At 45.5% G+C, this 21,685-nt stretch overlaps 1 protein-coding gene across 1 annotated transcript; it reads right to left on the bottom strand.

The window, feature by feature from the left end:
• Nucleotides 1-30: 30 nt before the first annotated feature.
• amph (amphiphysin) lies at nt 31-20,357 on the bottom strand (the record flags this gene model as incomplete). Its single annotated transcript, XM_079750610.1, has 24 exons — nt 31-135; nt 499-600; nt 742-921; nt 2,076-2,129; nt 2,280-2,333; nt 2,846-2,899; nt 3,579-3,857; nt 5,423-5,691; nt 5,779-6,520; nt 6,725-7,033; nt 7,639-7,662; nt 7,803-7,829; nt 8,793-8,876; nt 9,587-9,706; nt 11,305-11,449; nt 12,151-12,233; nt 12,644-12,719; nt 12,949-13,034; nt 13,398-13,505; nt 14,030-14,125; nt 14,433-14,527; nt 15,312-15,366; nt 16,018-16,098; nt 20,289-20,357. The coding sequence occupies 24 exons, from the start codon at nt 20,355-20,357 to the stop codon at nt 31-33; spliced, it is 3,297 nt and encodes a 1,098-aa protein (XP_079606736.1).
• Between the last annotated feature and the right edge of the window lie 1,328 nt (nt 20,358-21,685).

The following is a 21,685-nucleotide window of genomic DNA, read 5'->3' as shown; positions in this document are numbered from 1 at the left end:
CTCCCACTCCCGGGCGATCCGTTCCCCTTTTTAGTCCACCCGCTGCGTGAAGTTCTCGGGGAAAAGTCCTCGAGGGGCGGCCGTCCCGAGCGTCTTCCAGTCGCTCTCCTTGAACCCTGTTAGCCAGCCGGCATCCTACAGAACAACACAAACACACACACGCACACACACGCACACACACACACACACACACACACACACACACACAACACAGCTGGATCAGTGACGGTAGCGCTCCAAGGTGGTCACTGGGCCGTTAGAATATCATTTATACATTATTGTTTCATATATTGGTTAATTTTATATATAGAATTGGTCTGTGACGATTTGACATATCGTTTTGTCGGACCACTGTATCCATGTCCCAGACCACAACATAAAATCACTTATTATTTCACAAAATCTCAAAATAATAAAGAGTTGTTTAACAAAACTAATTATTGTAGTAATTTGTATTTCATTCAGAGCTATGTTCGTTTGCCAACATGTGTGACTGACCTGGTCCTCCAGTAAGGCTGTGGGCACCACCAGAACCATGTCCCCCCTTTTCAGTTCCAGCTCATCAGAGTTTGCCGCCTCAAAGTCGTGCATCGTCTCCACCTGTTGGTCATGTAGTTGGATGTTTATGCCCATTCAAAAATGAAGAAGGCTCTGTGAGTACTAAAGGGTTCCTTAGTTTGATAGTATGATATGATAAGGGTTTTTGTAAAGCTCTAGAAGGTTCTGGACCGTTGTTCTCACCTTGTAGAGGAAGCCGTCGGGGAGCCCACCAGCGGCGGCTCCGGACACCTTGGCTTCTGTCGCCATGACGCCGTTGTCACTGATGGCGGCGACGGGGGAAATGATGTCCACGTCGCGGTCGTCATCACCCTCGTTACTGGACGCAGGTTCAATCACCACGGAAGGGATAGGCATCGTTTTCTAGGCGATAAAAACAAACACAGACATTCATAATTATGTATACTTAGTCAAGGCCGCCTTAATGCGCGGGCTTACCTGGGCTGAAGCCCCAGGGCCTACGACGATCAGGGGGCTTATCATGAGCTGCAGTAATTTTTGTTTATTTTTATTTATGTTTTTATACTGGCTCATGATAGGCCCCCCGATTGGCGTAGGCCCAAGACAATGTGATTTTTTGTTTGGGGCTTACAAAGATCAGAGGTCTATCATGAGCTGAGAAAATGGGGGCCACTAGAGGATTTCTCGTCCAACCCCCCCCGTCGACAACGGCAAAATGTCGGAAATTAATTTACACAACTTCAATGTGAGATCCCCGCTCAGGGGGCCTACGAAACCTCTAAGCCCCAGAGCCCAATGGCAGGTTAATTCAGGCCTGTACTTAGTATGTGATTCTTTTTTATGCTTACAAGCACACACATCTGCACTCAACAGTTTTCCTGTTACACTTAAGGGGCACACACACAGCGCAGACTCAAACCAATGGCCAACTGCCTCCTTCCGACCACGTTGCCTCTCGACTGACCTGTAGAAGAGTTGCATTGAAAGATACCGCGAAGACTACTGCCAACTACACAGAACGTTCTGCTCTTGCGCGAGGTGTAATAAGTCTCCTTAACATCGGGTGGCGCTAGTCTCGTGGCGCTGGTCTGCCCCTCCCACACACTGCGCTGATTTGCAGGTTGTGTGCTAGCAGCACACAACTAGCAGCAAACAACCATTCAGAGTCTCCAACCCGCCAACACTCTCAGACTTGGAATGTTGAATTGGACCAGACACCGTCTGCACGGTTCCAAAAGCATCCAACACAGCTGAACACACCCAAACGTCAGCTGAGTCTCCCCAAACGTTTCAGATGGCCAACGGTTGGGCAAGTGTGCTCCACACTTCAAAGGATAGTACCTAAGGAATCTTCTCTACAAACGTGTATTTTAGTTGTTAAAATGCATTGAAGCAATAAATTGACTAAATGCTGAATGTTGGAAACAGGGTTTGTTTGGTGACGGTACAGACAGCAGTAACAAACATCAGCGACTGTACACAGAGTCTTTTGTTTAGATTGGTCCGTAATGCTGGGCCAGATATGAGGTGAGGATCGGACACGAGGAGGCGCTTACCGAGCTGTCTTCCATGGGGCTCTCCCTCCTTTCCTCTGGGGTCGTGGCAGATTCCTACACACAAGGCAAACATTCATTATCTCAAAAGGAGGAGTTAGCGTCCATGTCGTGATGCATTTCCCAAATGCGATGAAAAGCTAGACAATGCGTTAGTAACTCAGTCATTATCATACGCCACTGGTACACAGTGTATTGTTATTGTACCAGAGGGTCTGTTTCGCTGGATGAAGTCATCTTGTCCTCCTCGGCAGTGGGGATCTACATAACGGAACACAGCAGTGGAGAGTTTACAAACCGCATGGGGTCAGGATTGTGTAGCTTCAAGGTGAAAAAGGTTCTGGGTTCAATGCCCCATTTCTTCAGCCTGTTGGCATCCTTATAATGGCTACCTGGGCCTTACCGATCCTTAATGCCATGCATCTAAAATGAACTAGAAAGACATTTCTAAAATGAATAAATAGTAGTAGCATAATCGAGATTGTGGAAAATATTATTTGTGAAAAATGGGTTATGCTGAAAAGTTGTTATATGTGTTTCTATTTAAATTTGGTATCCCATTAATTGCATTACATCGACTTGAAAAGTCTATCATAAAATATTAAATAAGGAGTAAAACGTATCAACACAACTGGATCTAAATGAAGTTAACAAAGAGTTCACACAACTGAATAAACATAGGTTAAAACTTTGCAGTAGTCTTTTACCAAAAATAGCCTTTACCCTAAATCCAAGAGAGTTCAACTTAATGCCATCAGGTGGGGGAGACGTACCTGTATAATGTCTGGCTCTGGGACAGCCACCTCCACAGGAGCAGACACTGGGGACTGGATACACAGCATCATATTAGTAGTGGACAGAATCCTTACACGGTTTCATTCACGGTAGAATGATAGGAAACGTTTTGAAATCAGCAAGAAAATGTTGGCATTTGTACATTTGTTATCTTTGTATTAAACTGTATTTTATAGATACATTATTGGATGATGAGTCTTCCACCAAGTAGGATTTAGCTTGAACAGTATCCAATAAAATGGATGATGATTATGAGCACCAAAACTTGGACATCTTACAATCCTTACACAAAAGAAAACCATGGATTAATGATAAGGAAGGTTTATAGCAATGATGGTAGTGATGATGATGATGATGATGATGATGATGATGATGATGATGATGATGATGATGATGATGGAGATGAGGAACAATATGACTGCGAAGATGATGGGATAATGAAAATGACGGCGATGAGCTTGATGACGGAAATAAAGCTGATGACGTGAAAGTTTAAAAAAAGCTGATCGTCACGGCGATGCACGTAAACATGACAGCGTGGGTGACAGGGCATCAGCGGGGAGGAGCAGGTGAACAGAATTGACAACTCATCCCACTCACAGCCAGCTTCTCCTCTTCCTTTGGACTTGTGGGGGTGACCTCCTTCACCTCCTCGGTCACTACTTCCTTCACCTCCTCCTTCACCTCGTCCTTCAACTCCTCCACCACCACTGTCTCCGTCGGGCTGGCGTCAACCTCCGCCACCTGGGCCTCGGCGCTGGACTGATCCACCTGTTCTTCTGCCGTTGCTGCGGTGACATCTTCCGGCACGTCGCCCCGTGGCTCCGCCCCCTCTGCCTCAGCCGTCAATGGGGAGGTAGCCTCCACCAGCGGCTCGTCCTCTTCGTTCGCCAACACCGTCGCAGCGGGCGCTTCGGCGGCCGCTCCATCGACCAATGGGGCTGCTGCGTTGGTGCTGAGGGGGCTTTTGAGCGCGTCCCCGCTGTCCTTCTTGTACCCCACAGCCAAGGGAAGGTGTCGGTTAAACCAGACTTTATTGTAGAGTGTTGAGCGCCGTGAAGCGGGCCGTTGATTTAGTGACGGTTCTTTTTTACGTTAGTTTAGGTTATCAAAGTAAAAGCTAAAGGTAATGGCTCTTCAAGCCTGAATGAATCCTTAGGTTAACATTCACAGAGTAAAGAAAGGTTCCTGACATCCTGACATGAAATCGCATCAAATTAACAAATAACGAGTGAAGAAAAAAAAGTAATAACTTCAACAATCTACAGGGAAATAAGCAAGTCCATTTCGAGATGGTAATATTAAATGTTTGATTTTCACTCACAGTTACAGAATTAAAAAAAGATGACAAGGATTGTTTTAAATGTTTGTCCTGCAGAGTTCAAATTTGACCCAAAGAGAAAGTGTTAGACTGCTACAGGTTTGATGTGACACATATGACCTTATACATGTCTCTTTAACTTGAAGTAATCAACGGTAGACTCACCATGTTATCAAAGTCTGCAAAGAACGAGGATCCAGCTTCCTCCTTCAGGATGAATGGTGAAAACAAAATATGTAAAGACAGAATATTACGGGCAGAAACACAAGCTGGGAATAAGAGACCATGCATGTTAGTAAGGGGCTGATGATGTGATTATACAGTTAGTGGAATATCATTTAGTATTAATGTTTCCAACACATTTTTGTGTTTGCTTCCATTCGTTATAAATGTATATATTTGTTGTTTTCAATCATGTTTAAAAGCATCATATAGAGGTATCAGAGAAAAGTGAATTTTTAAGTTTGAAATAAAGTCATTAATTTAGTTCAGTTTAAAATATATTACTGGAATTATTGGAATTATCCTTTACGATACAACGTTATGTTATTAACTAGGATTATATTTGTACTCATTATAGCCAAAAATTTCAAAAAAGTTAAGCATTCATGGATCCCTGGTTTTCTAGCGAGTCTTAGTTACCTGAGCAAATCCATTAAAAGCATTGGTCCCCTAAATCAAACCAGAAACACAAGTTAATAGCTCGTCCACGCAAACAACAGCTGGGAGATGCTTGGTGACATTGGAATTGAAATCGGATGCAAATGCAAAATGTGTGGGATGGACCAATGGACAAGCAGAGCGATAGGGAGAGAGAGAGGTAGAGAGACAGAGAGAGAGAGAGAGAGAGAGAGAGAGAGAGACAGAGACAGAGAGGCAGAGAAAGAGAGAGAGAGAGAGAGAGAGAGAGAGAGAGAGAGAGAGAGAGAGGGAGAGGGAGAGAGACAGAGACAGAGACAGAGACAGAGAGAGAGAGAGAGAGAGAAAAAGAGCAAGCAGTCGGGGAGATTGAGGGGATGTTGGGGGTGAGGCCAGGGAGGGGTTTGGGGTTGGGGTGTCTGAGTCTAGGGTCCAGGCAGGACTGAGGGGGGGCGCACCAAATGTCTTCATTCTTTAGGCTTCGGTGGCCCGGGAACAAAGGCAGGGGGTTCTGTATCTGAGTCCTCGGGTCTAGGAGCGCTAGTCTCTCTAGGCTACCACAAACAGACGGGGGTTTGGGTTTCGGTCAAAGTACCTCGTCCTTCTCTGTTTCTATATCTTGGTACAACCTCCCATAGCGCTTGTTGGCGGCCTCGTCTTCGGACATGTCCGAGCTCTCCGGCTCTCTGTGCGGCCGTGGGACGACCACATAGGCGGCGGCGTCCGGGCCCCCCGAGGATTCTGGGAGGAAGGTGTCGCCGCACTCACCAAAGTCATCCTCATCCTCACCGTCGCCCGCGGCGCCCACCTCCTGCCAGCCCCCCACGCCAACGCCGTCAGCACCGCCGGCGTCCGGGAAGGAGGCTTTGAATCCCTCGGCAAAGGGGTCACTGTCCCACCCAGTGCCCCCGCCCCCCTCTCCTCCTCCTCCTCCTCCTCCTCCTCCCTCGCCGAAGGGGTCAGAGTTGAAATCAGCCAGGAACGCGTCGCCTGCGGGGGACGGCCCGAACGGATCGCTCCCGGCCGCGGGGTCTCCCCCGCCAACCCCAGGCTCAGTGTCGGCGAAGGTGACCGAGAGGCCTGACCTCCCCGGGGGTCCGCTCGTAGGAGGGGACGCCCCCGGCCCCGACCCCAGCGCGTCTCCTCCCTGGGTTCCGGCGAAGGGGTCCGACGGGAATCCCCCGGTCTCCTGAGCGAAGGGGTCTCGCTCGAAGCCGCCGAAAGGATCGGCGTCGAATCCTCCGCCGGGCGTGTCGCCGAAGGGGTCGGAGGTGAATCCGCCAGCGGCGGGGGACTCCGTCGACGGAGCCTTCACCGCGCCCCCACCCGTCCCCTGGGCTGACGGGTCAGGACTCTGGTCCTCCGCGGGACCCCCGGGAGTCTGGGACCAGTCGGCCGCGAAGCCGTCCGCTACGAACCCGTCGTCGTCCGCCTCCCAGCCCCCGTGGGACCCCTTTGGGGTGTACTCGTCGGCATCGCCGCCGGCCCACCCCCCCTCTTCCTGGCCTCCGCCCCCCCACTCCTCGGACGTCCCGTACTCGGAGCCGGAGTCCTCGGAGGAGCAGGAGCCCCACCCGTACGCCCCGCCGCCCTCCGTGCGGTCCTCGATCTCCTCTCCGTGCTCGTTGGTGATGATCAGCCCCGGGGTGGACTTCCTCCTGTCCTCCATCGCCCGCCCCGCCTCCTCCCCTGTCTGACCTCCACCTGCCGCCCTGGCCATTAGCTCCTCCTCCTCCCTCTCCTCCTCCCACTCCTCCGCTCCCTGCTCCTCTCCCTCCTCTTCCTCAGCACCAGTTGGGTGCGTGGGACCTCCCCCCTGCGGTAGTGCTACGTCACCCCCTGCTGCGGGGAAACCAAAGCCGGGGTTAGTGATGGGGTCAGGGGCCGGGCCGCTAACCTCAACAGGGGCGGCCGACGTCGGGCTTGCGGCCGTCTCCGAGGGCTGCAATGGAGCTTCTTCTGCTGCGGGTGGAGCTTCTTCTGCTGCGGGTGGAGGGGTTGCGGCGGCAGAGTCCTCCGGCTCCTGCTCCGCCCAACCGCCCCCGGCGTGCCAGGCCTGGGCCTCATCGGGCCCTGGGGGCGGGGAGGCCTCGGGCCACCCGGCGCTCTCCGCTGTTGCCGGGGCCACAGGGCCGTCTCCGTTAGCGCCGGCGCCGCCAAAGTCAGCTGACCAGTCCGCCACGAAGCCGAAGCCGCTGTCGGCCGCCTGCGTTGGGGAGGGTGTGTGTGTGTGTGTGTGTGTGTGTGTGTGTGTGTGGGAGCGGGGGGGTTGGGGTTGGGGGGATTAAAAGGGTTATAAATTGGACGATACGTTGCTGTAGGCTCCGCCCATCGCCACCAGCACCCCCTGTGTCAGCCCCGCCCCTTCTCCTCTACCTCTGCCCCCCCTCCACTGCTCAGATGCATGTATGGGTGATGAGAAGTGACTAAGTTGAATTACGTGACGTTTAAACTGAACTGGGAGCAATAAAGCATTTCTTCTGCTTTTGGATTGAATTTGACGACGATAGTAGTTTGATATTGGGCCTACCATGAGGATTAAAGGCTTCTGAAACACAAGTCTACGATCCAAAAGCAGAACAAAGCCGTGAGCCCATCGGACCAAAACGAAAACGTGAATAGTGTCCTTTGGATGATGAAGTTGGTGTGCAGGTGTGTATCTAGATAGTTCCATCGTAAACAAACAGAGATGACTAGCATACAGTCACCATGGTTATATACATACACTGTGATTACATCGAATGAGAAATAAAAAATGAGCAGTGTTCTTTGTGAAGAATGTTTTTTGCGCGATTGTGAGTGACCACTTACAGGTTGTGCTGGTTGAGCACTTCCCTGAAAGAAAAGAAAAACAGTATTTTTGTACAAATAACTTGCTATAACTAGCTCAAAAACCATACATATATCTAGGGCTGAGTTCTCTGCATGAAATTAAAACTGGTTTGTGGGTAGAATAAATGTCTACGGTGACTCACCGACCACATATCCCAAGGGACAGCTGTCTGCAGGGGGGGGAAACATATTGATAATGACGATGTTAAAATATCAATTAATAGATAGATAGGCTGGCTAAACTGTTACTGTAGAACACAAACTGTTTAATCAGTCAAATCATCTGCTGGTGAGATAAGGTTAAGGCATGTGGATATTTTTTTTAGGTGTAAAATCCAATCATTAGTATTTAACTTTTAATAAATAAAGTGTAAGCCGTACATCCATTTTCAAATGAAATTTAAGTGCATTACCCCCCCCCCCATCCTCAATCCAAACTCAGCGGTTTTGCTGATAGAAGCTAATTTGTTCCGGTGGTGACCAGATGCATGGTTTATTGAAACTACTCAGAAACAGGAACAGGAAATCAGGTCTCGTCAATTACACAGCTGACGAACAGACTAATTAACTTCATCCTTAATACGATGAGAAGAACAGCGCTCTATAATTCCCCTTCCTTCTGTTAGAATCTCCCACTGTTTCCTAGCAACAGTTGCAGATTTCCTACTAACTGCTCTTAACTGTTGCATTCGTGTGTGTGTGTGTGTGTGTGTGTGTGTGTGTGTGTGTGTGTCTGTTAGTCTCCCAACTGTCAAGTGTTCCAGAATGTCCCATCTGGGATTTACAAAGCACATCTTCTCTTATCATGCCTGTTTTCTATGTCCCGCGTGTATATATGTGGTAGCATCTAATTTCCCTTTCAGGGATTGATACTGTTTATTGCGTCCTATCGTAATGTATTATTTGGTGATGATGGCACACCAGCAACACGGTGTGTGGCACATTTCATAAACAACATCACTCTTTATAACGCTCCTACAGAACGACAATGTGATCTATAAAAGAAAGTATCACAAAGTAGTGTGGGTCAGAACCATGGGGATAACCCATCCCTCTCCATCCTTGGACTCTCATCTGAAAACACATTTTTGGAAACCTAGAATTTAGATCGGAAGCTTTGTAAGAGCAAGAACCTGAGGTATGGGCGACACGCTGTCGTCCGGCTGGAAGGCATCAAAGTCCAGATCCATGAGTGATTCTCCTGGTCGCTCATTGGGCTGTCGAGAGAGAACACACGCATCAGAGACATTAGCACGCCGCTAACCACATCATGTTCGCTAACCACATCACAAGCCAATCCGTAACTATGTAATGCTCTATAATTCCCTGTAATCAGTCTTAAAAAAATTGTTTGTGTCTCTATGGTTTAACCTGAGAGAAAACTGTCAGACATACTGATATGCTACACAGACTTGATATTGGATGCACCACACACTGTATGGATTATGAACATACAATATACATCAACAATAAAAATGTATATGATAGTGATCCAAGCTATGTGTGTACCAGGTTTCAGATGACCAGCAGATTGATACTATAACCTTGCTCAAACCGTCCTCATACAGGCTGTCTGAAGGTGGCCAGCACCAGCCTACTAACTGATACTGTAGTGGTACTATTTGAGTAGTAATACTTGTTGAAAATCACACAGTTGATCCCAACCCCTCCTTGAAATACCTCCGTGTAATTTGTCTGAAAAACGATTTGTCTCGTTTAACTCACTGGCCACTAGAGGGCAGCATCGACTAGCGGTCCTACCTGTAAGTTGTATTTGCAAAACCAAGTATCTTCATTATGTTAAGGAACTTTACACTTGGTGCTTATAAAATGAAGAGTAACAAAGAGGCTGTGTTGTGTTTTAACGCTAACACCCTAAGAGACCTTGCTTGGTACCGATTAGTAGATCTCTGCTGACAGGTCGTACCTGTGAGGGCGTGGGTGCTGGCAGGAAGTCCCCTCCGAACAGGTCGATGATCTGTTCCTGGGCCACCTCCCGGGTGGGCGTGGCCTTGGGGGGAGGAGGCACCGGGGGACCCTTTCTCGGCTGGGGGGGAGGAGACAAATACAATGTGTTACCAGTTATCGTCTGAACCGCGGATGAGGCACCTCTCCTAGACTTTCATTTGTTTTTATTTTAATATTACCTGTCTATTAATGTTGATTTTTTATTTTATTCTCTGCTGCTGTTACAAATTCCCCTCAGGGAAACTATCTATCTATCTGTCTGTCTGTCTGTCTGTCTGTCTGTCTGTCTGTCTGTCTGTCTGTCTGTCTGTCTGTCTGTCTGTCTGTCTGTTTGTAAGTCTGTCTGTCTGTCTGTCATTTTGATTTTGTTGACGGTGCACCACATCGACATAAAAACATCATAATGGCGAGTGTTGTTTTCATAATGGCGAATGAAGAGATACAATGAATGGGTAGAATGCGTCTATTACTGGTTTACAACAGCTACGAAGGGAAGAGTGCTAGCACCAAGGAAGAATGTCACTTACCATGGTAAAAACACAAATGAGGAAGATGGAGAGAGACAGAGGAATAATGAGAACAAGGAAAACATGCTACGAAGAGACACCGAGAAACGAATGGGCCTCAAGCATGTAACTTGAGGAAATGGTAATGATTTTGTAGTTCACAACAACAATAGATATGTCTACTATATCTTCACAAATACATTTGAACATAGTAAACGTCTAGAAGGAAAGGAAAACCAAACGTTTAAATTAAATTACAAAGTGATAGCTGGCTATACACTTTGCTATGCTCAATTTTCTACGCACAAGACTGAATAGTTTACATATCCACTCACCAAATAAAGACAATAGTTTGCAGCAAAAAAGCGTTAAAAAGGCAACAGGCTAACATTAGCCGCAAAGAAAATATGTCTGATAACAGCAAAAACAAAACATTGCATAGACCAGTGACCAAACAACGATACCGCTGCCTTAATCTCATACATTCTACGGACAATTGCCTGACGTATCTCAATTTTGGAGTCAAGACAGTAGGCTAGGACAAAATAGGCTACTAACTCTAGGTAGGCTGCTTAATCTAAATAGGCTACTAACTCTCGACACACATTACTCAAAGCCATAGAACATTAAATCATAGATTAGGAAGAGAGAACATTAAGAGATAGCACTAAGACAACAGAAATAGAGAACCAGAATGAAAGATCTCCAAAGTAGGGAGATTTAAGGGAAGCTTATGTTGGATAAATATGATGAACAACAATGAGCATTTGGTTGGTATTGAACTAATGGAAGAAACCGTATCTTAAAGGTGACATATTATTCCAGCAGGTGTGAGTGTGATTAGCCATTACAAGCCGTTTCTGCCTCTTCTGACTTCACAAGTGGGTGTGTCCACCTAGATGTATGACGGATAGATGAGCAACGTTTGCTACGGTCCACTGGGTAGGCTGGTAGACTGATCTATCAAGCATACATCTAGTTGGACACGCCTACTTGTGATGTCGGAAGAGGCCGATTTTCGAAACGGCTTGTTATGGCTAATCACACTCACACCTGGTGGTATAATATGTCACCTTTAAAACTAACGTCAGCTGTTACACTACAGGTATGTGTTTTATCCGATGCCCCAGTTTTCTGCCTAAACACCACACTAGTTTCCATTGGGTCGTACCTGCATGGGGGATTTGGGTCGTGGGGGTCCGGGGGAATGGGGCATCAGCATGTGGTTGGTTCCCATCTCCGGGCTGGTCGGGGGACTTTCTTCATCATCGTCGGGCGGGGACGGGGTTCTGGCTAGACGGAGCGGTCCCGAATCACTGGAGACCACCATAGAGACGACAGGTTAATCCCAGCGTCACCCAGCAGCTCCCCATGCTGACAGAATAACCTACAGGACTTTATGGAGCTGGTTTGTCAACTGTTGGGGTACTAGCTTAAGAGGAACCAATGGATAAACAGTCACTGCTAGTGTGGAACTGAACCGGGAGACAAAGACGAAATAAGTGCATTTACCGACAAACTAACAATCTGGTTTATGGTAATCCTCTGATAATATGATTGCCATAAACAGACCAATTAATTGGACCAATCGGGTGGGTTTTGGGGAACATGTTAATCGATTCACAGAGCCGACCAGTGAATCTTCTAGCATTCAACTGACGGTGTCTTTACAACTAGACTAACAATCACCTTACCGCTTCGGCCTGTTAGAAGAACGCCTATAAAAGACAGCAAGTCATGTAAGACAATCCCTTTCATTAGAATTTTTTTATCAATATAGTAGCTATTTAAAATATTGAAACATTATTAATGAATGTCCTTTCATTATGTTCAGTCAAACTCTGACAAGATCTGTCAATTCATGACGTTAGCTTGTGTTTTTAAAAACTTACGGTAGGTAAAGACACAAACTTAAATCAAGTTATGATAGTAAACCATAGGAAAGAGATGATATAGATAGTAATGCTAATGCAAATCCCAGTGACACTTCCCTGTAGCATGCTAGGGAGAAGCTAACCTTGGTGCTCCTTGGATGGTGAACATCTTGTCTGAATGCTGCTCCCCAAGCTTTGTCATCACTTCATAAAGCTGCTTGCAGAGCTACAAGATTCACAGAGGACAGCAAATATGTAAGACATACCTTTAGAAGCAGCTACATTTGTTTTGCACTCGTAGCTTTATCATAGGGTCGTTTTAAATACCATTGGTTGTTCTATACTTATGGAGACACTGAAAAGCAGAGGGTTTAGCATTGTTCTAAACTGTTTTTTACAGATTCACATAGCTGAATATCTGTTGTTCTTGGCTATGGGCTCCATCTAACACTTTTACTGATACATGATTCCCCTCGGCCACCTAAGGGGTTCAGCTACCACCAAATGAAATCTGAACACCTCACAATACATTTTCTATGAATTTTCATCTGGAGACCTGGACTATGAGGACCAGTTTTCTTATACAATAATGGCTTGTGTTCATCAAGAGATTGGATCAGTGCCTAGCGTGCTCACCAGAGAGATCTCCCGATGGAACTTGGCCTCCAGGCTGGTCACGTTCTTGAACGTGTTCACGTAGAACCCCACGCGGCTGAGAGAAAATAAGAGAAAGAGATCAATACACACTGTAAGCACCAGTAAGGTAAGTGATATAGGGGTTATATTATTATATTACAGTATATTTAACACCAATTTATACAATATATTCAACACACTTTCACAGTAACTAAGAACTTCAGTTTGCCTCTTAAAATCATGGAACTCATATACACACACACACACACACACACACACACACACACAAACACACACACACTCACCTGTCCCAAAGTGTGGGCAGTTCATCTTGGAGACCAACGTTTAGTTCATCGAAAACCTTTTGAGCTTTTTTCAACTCTTCTTCTGCCTGGAAAACAGGAATACAAACCAAGCAAGTGTTAAACAGAAGCCTCTAGTTTACAACACTGTTAACTCATTTCTGTCATTATCAGCTTCATTCAAATATAAAGAACATTTATCAGAAGATACACAACAACTCTTATTCAATATGCTAATAGCTACTAAGAGTAATTATTGAAGACACAAACCTTGTGAAAAAATGCACTAATTGTCAGTGACTTAAAAGGACACCAGCAATGTCCTTCAAAAGACCCTTTAATTGAGTTCAAATGAAGCCCTTCTCCCTGGCGTCAAAGGGTCTTTTAACATCTCTTTGTAACGATGCGTCCTGTACGAATAAGTGGGCATGGCCGACGTGTTGATGACCCACCTTCACCATCTTGCGGTCATTCTTCATCCCCGACGCCTGTAGCGTCTCCATGTGATGGCGAGCGCTGTCGTAGTCGATCAGCTTCCTGCTCCTCTTGGCCACCCTGGTCTAGACACCAACCCATTGGTTACCCATCACATTCATTGATCCAGCGGACGACACTACCAGTGGACCAGCGACTTAGCGCCTTCACACAGAGAAAACAGTCGGCCGTGTGTGATTTGGCGGGAACGCCACCAAGTACAACGTGTTCCTTTTAATCGTTAAATTAAAATGACAATGAAAAAGAGGAAGAACAACACGGTGACAACCCAAAAACATCCACAAGGTGAACACAACGGCTCTTACAGCAAACTAAATGGACGGCTAGTGTACACAGATATTTTTACTAAGTGAGACTGGAATTAGATAGAATATGTAATTCACTAGAAACCCTGCCCCTATATATAGAAAGTAAAGTGAAAAGTGGTGCATTTGTCATTATTTTGTCAAGCTTTGATGATTTGACGTCAGACCCCCTGCTTCTGTCAGATCCGACCATTCAAGCCTTACACATGTGTTAGAAATGTCCTCTAGAGTCTAGACACTTCCCACCTACAACTAAATGAGAGCGACTGAGTGTGGGACTTCACCTTGAGGTCAGGGAACTGCTGCAGGTAGCCGTCCAGGTTGAGCAGTGTGGAATCCACCAGCTTATTGTGGAAATCTTCCCACAATGCATCACTGTCCTGTTGGGGAACATTCCAAACAACAGCTTTAGATCAAATGGAATTGTGTCGGTACAAGGATTACTGTAAGGTTTGGTTTACAAGGTGAGCGCATGAGTATACATTAATCTTCCCTTGTTAGCAAATCATGAGCAGTTACTGATAGCATTACCTAAAACTATTAAGGTTAAATTGAAAACCCTTCTGTCATGATTCAGGTTACTCAACAGCATGTAGTCAGGGTTAAGTTGAACTCTACTGAAACCATTGTGTCTTGTCTAGGGTTGCCATAGCGATATCAGAGGGTTCAGAATATGATTGGACTGACCTTGCCAAGGACCATGACATCGTCTTTGCCATACCAGTCAGGCTCGTACACCTCATGGAGAGACTCTGATAGGTTGATGGACGCCTGCTGCATGCCTGCGAAACATACACAGCCCATTGGTCAGACAGCGTCCCTCCCGGTTAATCAGGAGGTTAGGAACTACAGGTTAGGTGGCGTGTGTTTAAGAGACGCTACCTACACGGAGAGTACATCACTGGGGTTAAGCATGTGCTTTACATTTTATGCCCTAATAAGCACACACAAACACACACACGCCACAAACATCACACACACACATACACACACACACACACCACATACACATACAAGCAAGCACAAACACACAAACATGTGCACACACACGCATACAGAAACACACATACATGTTCACGCACACAAACACAGACACAGACACACACCCACACAAACACACACGGTGGCTGCCTTGCTAAAGGGCACATGGGCACAGCAAGGAAAAGGGGATTCAAACCAGAACCCTTCAGCTGTTAGACCACCTGTTCTAATTCGTGATGCCCAGTTCAAATTGTGTGTGTGTATGTGTGTGCGTGTGTGTGTGTGTCTGTGTGTGTGTGTGTGTCTGTGTGTGTGTGTGCGTGTGTGTGTCTGTGTGCGTGTGTGTGTCTGTGTGTGTGTGTGTGCGTGTGTGCGTGTGTGTGCACAGCATGCGTGTGTTTGTATGCGGACGTACGTATGCCAATGTACATTTGCCACTGCCAGTGCCTTTGTGTGCGTGCATGCATGAATTACTGCTTGCATGTGCATGTGTACATAAATGTGTTTGTGTGTTTGTGTGTGTGTGTGTGTGTGTGTGTGTGTGTGTGTGTGTGTGTGTGTGTGTGTGTGTGTGTGTGTGTTTACCTTTAATGGCAGCCATGTAGGCCTTCATCTCTCTCTGCAGCCTGGAGCCTTCGGACTGATGGGAGGAAAGAGGAGGGGGGGTTTACGCCTCCATCATCACATGACCATGTGAGTTTAGCCCCCCCCCCCCCTACAATTTCTGCTTCCCACTGTTTCTCTCTGTATATCTTTGCGACCCAATTTAACCCTCATATTTTACCTTTAAGGACACCTGCTACATACACACATAGAGAAATTTAAATATTTTACATATTTCATATATTTTTATCACATAAATGTCCGTGCTGACACACTGTACACAAGTGTATCTTTGTCACATGTTATATTAATCTGAAGCCATATTAGGTTGTGTAACATTTTGTTCCAGGTTTTGTTATTCTCTGCTTGGAAAGAACATACATGTGCAGGATTGGCCGTAATGCACAGAAGATCCTCCTAACAAGATATCAAATAGGATACTTAGTACTTCTGTACATTGGGAGAAAAAATATATATAGAAAGAGAGAGACAGAGAGAGAGAGAGAGAGAGAGAGAGAGAGAGAAAGAGAGAGAGAAAAGAGAGAAAAGAGAGAGGGAGAGAGGGAGAAATAAGAGAGAGAGGTATGTGAAAACTGAAGAATATGTAGTTACAGAATATGTTACTACAATACATGTGTACATCGTAATAAGTCATGTACAAACAACAATGAATCGTTTTTCATCTCACCTCCTGTCTCTTGAAGTTGACGACGACTTGCTCAAACTGTTCATCTTTGGTCTCGTCTGCTTTTCCCAACTTCTGAAGAACCTGGGGAGATGATCACAGTTTGGACAAAATTAGGGCAATATTTAATCTGGATTCACTCAAACTCGCCAAATCTGTTTGTGTTTGTGTGTGTTTGTGTGTGTGTGTGTGTGTATGTGTGTGTGTGTGTGTGTGTGTGTGTGTGTGTGTGTGTGTGTGTGTTTGTGTGTGTGTGTTAGTTTGTTTGTATGTATGTATGTATGTGTGTATGTTTGTTTGTATGTATGTGTGTATGTGTGTATGTATGTATGTGTATATGCATGTGTGAACTTATGTATGTAGTATGCATGTATGTTTGTATGTATTTGTGTCTGTCCATTATTTAGCTATTCTTTTTTTTGTTATTATCATTAAGGGGATGAAAAGTTAAAGGCCAAAAGTAAAGATGAATCGATAGTCAAATAAAATCAGTTTGGAGGTTAGATTTCTTAATTAGGAGCATAACCCAGTATAACAGTACTGTAAATTAGCTAATAAGACAACATTTCATATACATATTCCGTCCAGTTTAATACAAATGGCAGGTATAGCAATCCACCACCCTTCCCAACCGAAACAACACCTTTATAAATAAAGAACCAGTGAAATCTCTGGTCTAAGAGGTGTGAAGACGGTGCTAATCTCCGGGAGCAGCTCAGACCTGCTGGCTCCACCCCCTAGCACTCCAATCCTCTTAGTGATTGACGACCCACAGGAGCCTCTTCCTAGACAGCCAATAAACAGGCCAGCACACCAAAGGTGGATGTTGCCTTACATGGGCGTCAGGACAACATCTGAAGGAACTGGTGTTATGTCGAAGTCATGCTTTCGTGTTAGCATAAGACTATCGATATGGAACTATTTTACATTCCGTTCTGTAGCAGCCATTCTGTTTGAGGAGGAACTTCTCATAACCTGTATTTGTCCCATAAGACAGAAAGCGGTTCGGGTGCTGTAGATGCAGTGGTGGGAATATTGGACCAACGTCAATCGTTTCTGTAAACTGAGTAGGAATAAAGAGCCTTCCGAACTTATAACAATTAGTGTAATATATTTAAGAAATAAAGGTACAAAAACGTATATAACAAACATGAAATAAAATCAATAGTCATACAATCATCCGAGGGCTCAGATTGGAGTTGAAGTCTCTCCAAGAGCTTCGCAAGGATTGTCCAAAGCATTGACAAAATGACTTCTTATACAATGTTGTCAGGATGCTGAGAACAGCTCTGCCCCCCAATAAAAACTATAGTATTGGTTACCGGATGGTAAACTATCGATGAACCTCTTCCGGATGTCATAAAACGGGACGTAACCTTCCCCTGGGGCTCAAGAGGCTCCTGGGGAGCAGGGGCCTTATCTGGCCAATAAGGTGGCAGTCTGCCATTTGGATGCCGGATGGGCCAATTAGAAGGCAGTAAGCCATTTGGTTGTTGTCTAATAAAACAATGGTAAGCAGTTTGGTTGCTTTTTTTGGCCACCGACACAGCAGTAAGTAGTTTGGGTGCTTTATTCAGCCAATGAGACGACAGTAGACAGTTTGTGTGTTTTATACGGCCAATGAGACGACAGTAGACAGTTTGAGCGTTTTATACGGCCAATGAGAGGGCATTCTTACGAGGTAACAGGAGAACATGAGGAGAACTAGACACCATCTCCTTTGTGTCAATTTTCCTGCAGAGGTGGCAGGTGTCATTTATCAAGACATCCATGTGAAAACTCAAGCACTAAAACCTCCTGCAGATCTGAGGGTCTGCATGTTACATAATCATCAGTCTGATAACCTTCCTTCCTTCGTCATTAAAGTCATATATTTGGTGCTTGAAGAGGAATATTTACCATTCTGTGAGGCTATAATCTAGAAACTTGTCTGACTCTGCTAACAAATCGTTAACCGGTCATTAAATATAGCAAAATACCGCCAAAACGGTCTGTGTCTTAATTAAACAAAAATAAATACGTCTACAAACTACTACAAATTTCGGGACTGGTTCGAATCTCTGAACCTTATCAGTGTCTCTTCCAGAAACACTATCTAACAGTGAGGCAATCTATCAATTATTTACAACATGGATTGACTTGTTGTAAAGACGCTGCACAAAGGAACACATAGCGACATGTAGCATAAAGGTATAGCATAAGCCTGGAAAGAGCGAGTGCTAGTTTGCCTTGAAAGTACCGATATCTTAAGGGTGCTTCTTCAAACTGGGCGATAATAAAAGCTAGTCACTGACGTTGTGAACGTGAACCAAGTCTGCCGGCCTACTTGGATTGGATATCTGACCATGGCTCCTTGAAGACATGTACCAGTATCTTTACTTACTCTACGCCTGTTGAATAAAGGGTTCTCCTCAACAACTTTAAACTGTGACTAGTGTCTAGTTTGTGTTTTACTTGTTCCCATGAGGACAATGTGAATCAATGTGTGATACGTGGGGGTTAAAGGTGGAGGCAGTGATTGTTCAGGCTAGGAAGAGGCAGTAGGTACTAAAGGTTAGCAAACCACACACACCACTACAATCATCGTCATCATCATCATCATCATCCTCACCATCATTACCACCCCACACACTACCATCATCATCATCATCATCATCATCACCACCACTACCAGTCATCATCCCCACCACCACTACTATCATCATCATCATCATCATCATCACCATCATTACCACCACTACTACCATCATCATCACCACCAGCCTCAAAATCATCATCCCCCTCACCATTATCCTAATCTCAGAAGTAGTCTCTGTCTCGCTCCCTCTCGCCCCTCTCTCTCTCTCCAGCTCTCTCTCTCGCTCACTCTCTCTCTTCACAGCTGGTCATTTAGTCTTCAGGAGGGAGAGGTATATTCATAAAACGCTACCACTACCAGGGTTAGTGGTTAAATTCCCACTGTGGCAACCCCTGCTAAAAATATGTGTACTCATGGTACCAAATGGTGAAAGTATTATATTACATATCCTGGCTTGCTGTAAAACGATCTGTTCTGTATTTAATTTGTAAGAATAGACAAAATCTGGGCTTATTGGCTATATAAAGCAGCTTCCCACAATAGCATATTTAAGGAAATCCGATCCTCTGACTCTGCTATTGGCAAAGACCAAGGAGAGAGCGAGAGATGTTACACTACCTAACCAGTAAATTCATTCACAAAAAAAGAAATTAAGCCTAGTAAAATCAATACACATATATGGACGGGAGAGAATCTAGCTGTGATCCATCGTCTCCTTCATGATTTGAACCCTGAGGGTGAAAGTAGAGATTTGTTTTGGTTTCGCAACCACCCCCCCCCCCCCCCCCCCCCCCCATGACACCTTGCTTATCCTTCCTACTACACTAAGTAGATAGTATATAGACGGCTCCACACACACACACCCACACACTCGCACGCACGAATACTGACGTCTCTGACAAGAACAGGACTCCCCCCCCATCTCTGACGTCATGCTGCAGCGCGCAGAGCAGGGCATTCCCCCCCCCCCCCCCCCCCCCCCCACACACACACACACACACACACACACACACCCCAAACACCACCATCTCAGCTCCCCTTCCGCCGACCTTGCAGTCAAATTAGGACTATACCGCTAGATAAGATCAAATAAGACGTTCCCCTGGGTAACATGACATACAAGCAGCAGTTCGTCTTAGGGCCTGCGGCGTGGGACGTCGAGCTGTGGAAATGTCATTCATGTCGACATATCGAGGTGTAATACACCGTTGGACATGTCATCCTCCGGCCCACGATGGACTTATTACAAGAACACATCGCGGGCTATTTGTGTTTATTATTAGCGCTGTACATTTCGTCAGAATTGAAGCTTGGGTTTGTAACGCAATGCTTCTGAGCGGCACGGTTAGTGGTAGTGCGGGGGGTTATAGCCTGCACACTGTTCTCACCTAGACGGTGTGACATTAGATTCATCAATACTCAATCAATGATAGATAATGCGTATGGCTAGTATTCAACTATACGGGATGTTTGTGTCCTTGATCATTCTAGTGGTTCCTGATATCCTCCGTGGAAGCGGCCAAGTCAAGTGATGCTGGAGGAATCGGCCTGCTGCTCGTACACCGAGCACCAACGCTACGCTGGACAGCTCCCCCCGAACAGCACAGCATCTCTGCCCCGATGACAAACACACGCTTGGCGTGAGCGATCCCGCACTACACAGTCCACCCCCCGTTACACTCCCGCTGCGCCTCACCTTCTCCTGTGCCCTGCTGAGCCTTTTCTGGACGTTTTTCGCGAATATTCCTGTCTTGATTTCAGCCATGGCTGCTAGTCCTGAACAGGGATAAACGGTTTCAGCAGCACGGTTTAAGAGCAGAGAGCCGCTGACAGCTCCGAGGGGGGAGGGGGAGGAGGGCTTCTTAAAGCCACAGGCCCCGCGCTGCCGTCACGCTTCACTGCTGCTGCCACCGTCCGCCATGCACACATCTTATTTTCATTTCTAGATAGATCTGGGTGTTTTTTGTATACCATGATTTATAACCGTCGTTGTCTAGCGTTGATATAGTGTAATATGTTAAGTTGAATTCCTTAGAATTGTCATCTTAATTTAAATGAAATTCTTCTTCATCTTAATTTTAGTGTTTTCAACCACGTAAAACCAACACGTTAAATCTAACTAGCCACCGGATATGTTCAGTGATTCCAGAAAAGAAAGTTGTAAAACAAAGTCTGAATCACATTTTCAATAATAGTTTAGACCAATACCAAGGGTATCTCATAATTGTTAATAAACTACTCTGTTTTCATTATAGAACATCTGAATGACTTTAAATAAGTTTGCTTTCTTATTATTTTAATGTTTTTGGGCAATATTGGAGCAGGATAGGCTATAAACAGTGGTATATTAAGAGTATTACAATTGTTTTAATGCATTGAATTAGTACATCATTAATAGATGGACCAAGAGACTTTGACAATTTTCTAGGTTCTGTTGTGGAGCATTGTATTTCTTAATGTTAATGTAATACATGGTTTTATAAATAGGCATGAACTTGCTGCTGTTTTGTTAACAGACCCCTAGAGGGCGTTAGAACCCCGAGTTTTGGTCGTGCTGCAGCCCCCTATAGCGCGTGTGACGTCAGCACCACAAGTGCGCGTAGCAGCTATGCATTTGCTCCTGTTAAGGCTGTCATCATTTCTGTAGGTACGTGGCGAGTGGGAACTGCTGATGCATCACAGAGCCCTAACGATGAATAATCGTTGTCGTCCTCTTCATATGGATCATGTGGGCATTTTTAAATCCCACATGGGTTAATTTTGGTGCTGTTGGTACGTCCTGTGTTCATCACCCTTCTGACGATGACGCGCACATGGACTTGAAACTTTATGAACCCACATACTTCATGTCATCAGGTCAACTAAACCAAAAGTGACTGGGACTCCACCTGGAGAGGATAGGTCTTATTCAGCAGACGTTCGTTCATTCTGACGGACAACTGATAAAGGCCTATAAAAGCTTACATATTGCAGTTCAACCTGGATTTAATTATGTTTCATGTTGTTGCTATAACGTCGTTAGCACCTTCTACGTAAGCTGTAACAAATGACAAATACGCTTCAGAGTGCATATAGAAATGTCCTTTAACATCA

Source organism: Pollachius pollachius (assembly GCF_949987615.1).
Source record: "Pollachius pollachius genome assembly, chromosome: 14".
NCBI lineage: Eukaryota > Metazoa > Chordata > Actinopteri > Gadiformes > Gadidae > Pollachius > Pollachius pollachius.
The sequence above is the reverse complement of the archived record's forward strand: the minus strand, read 5'-3'. Positions and strand labels throughout refer to the sequence as shown.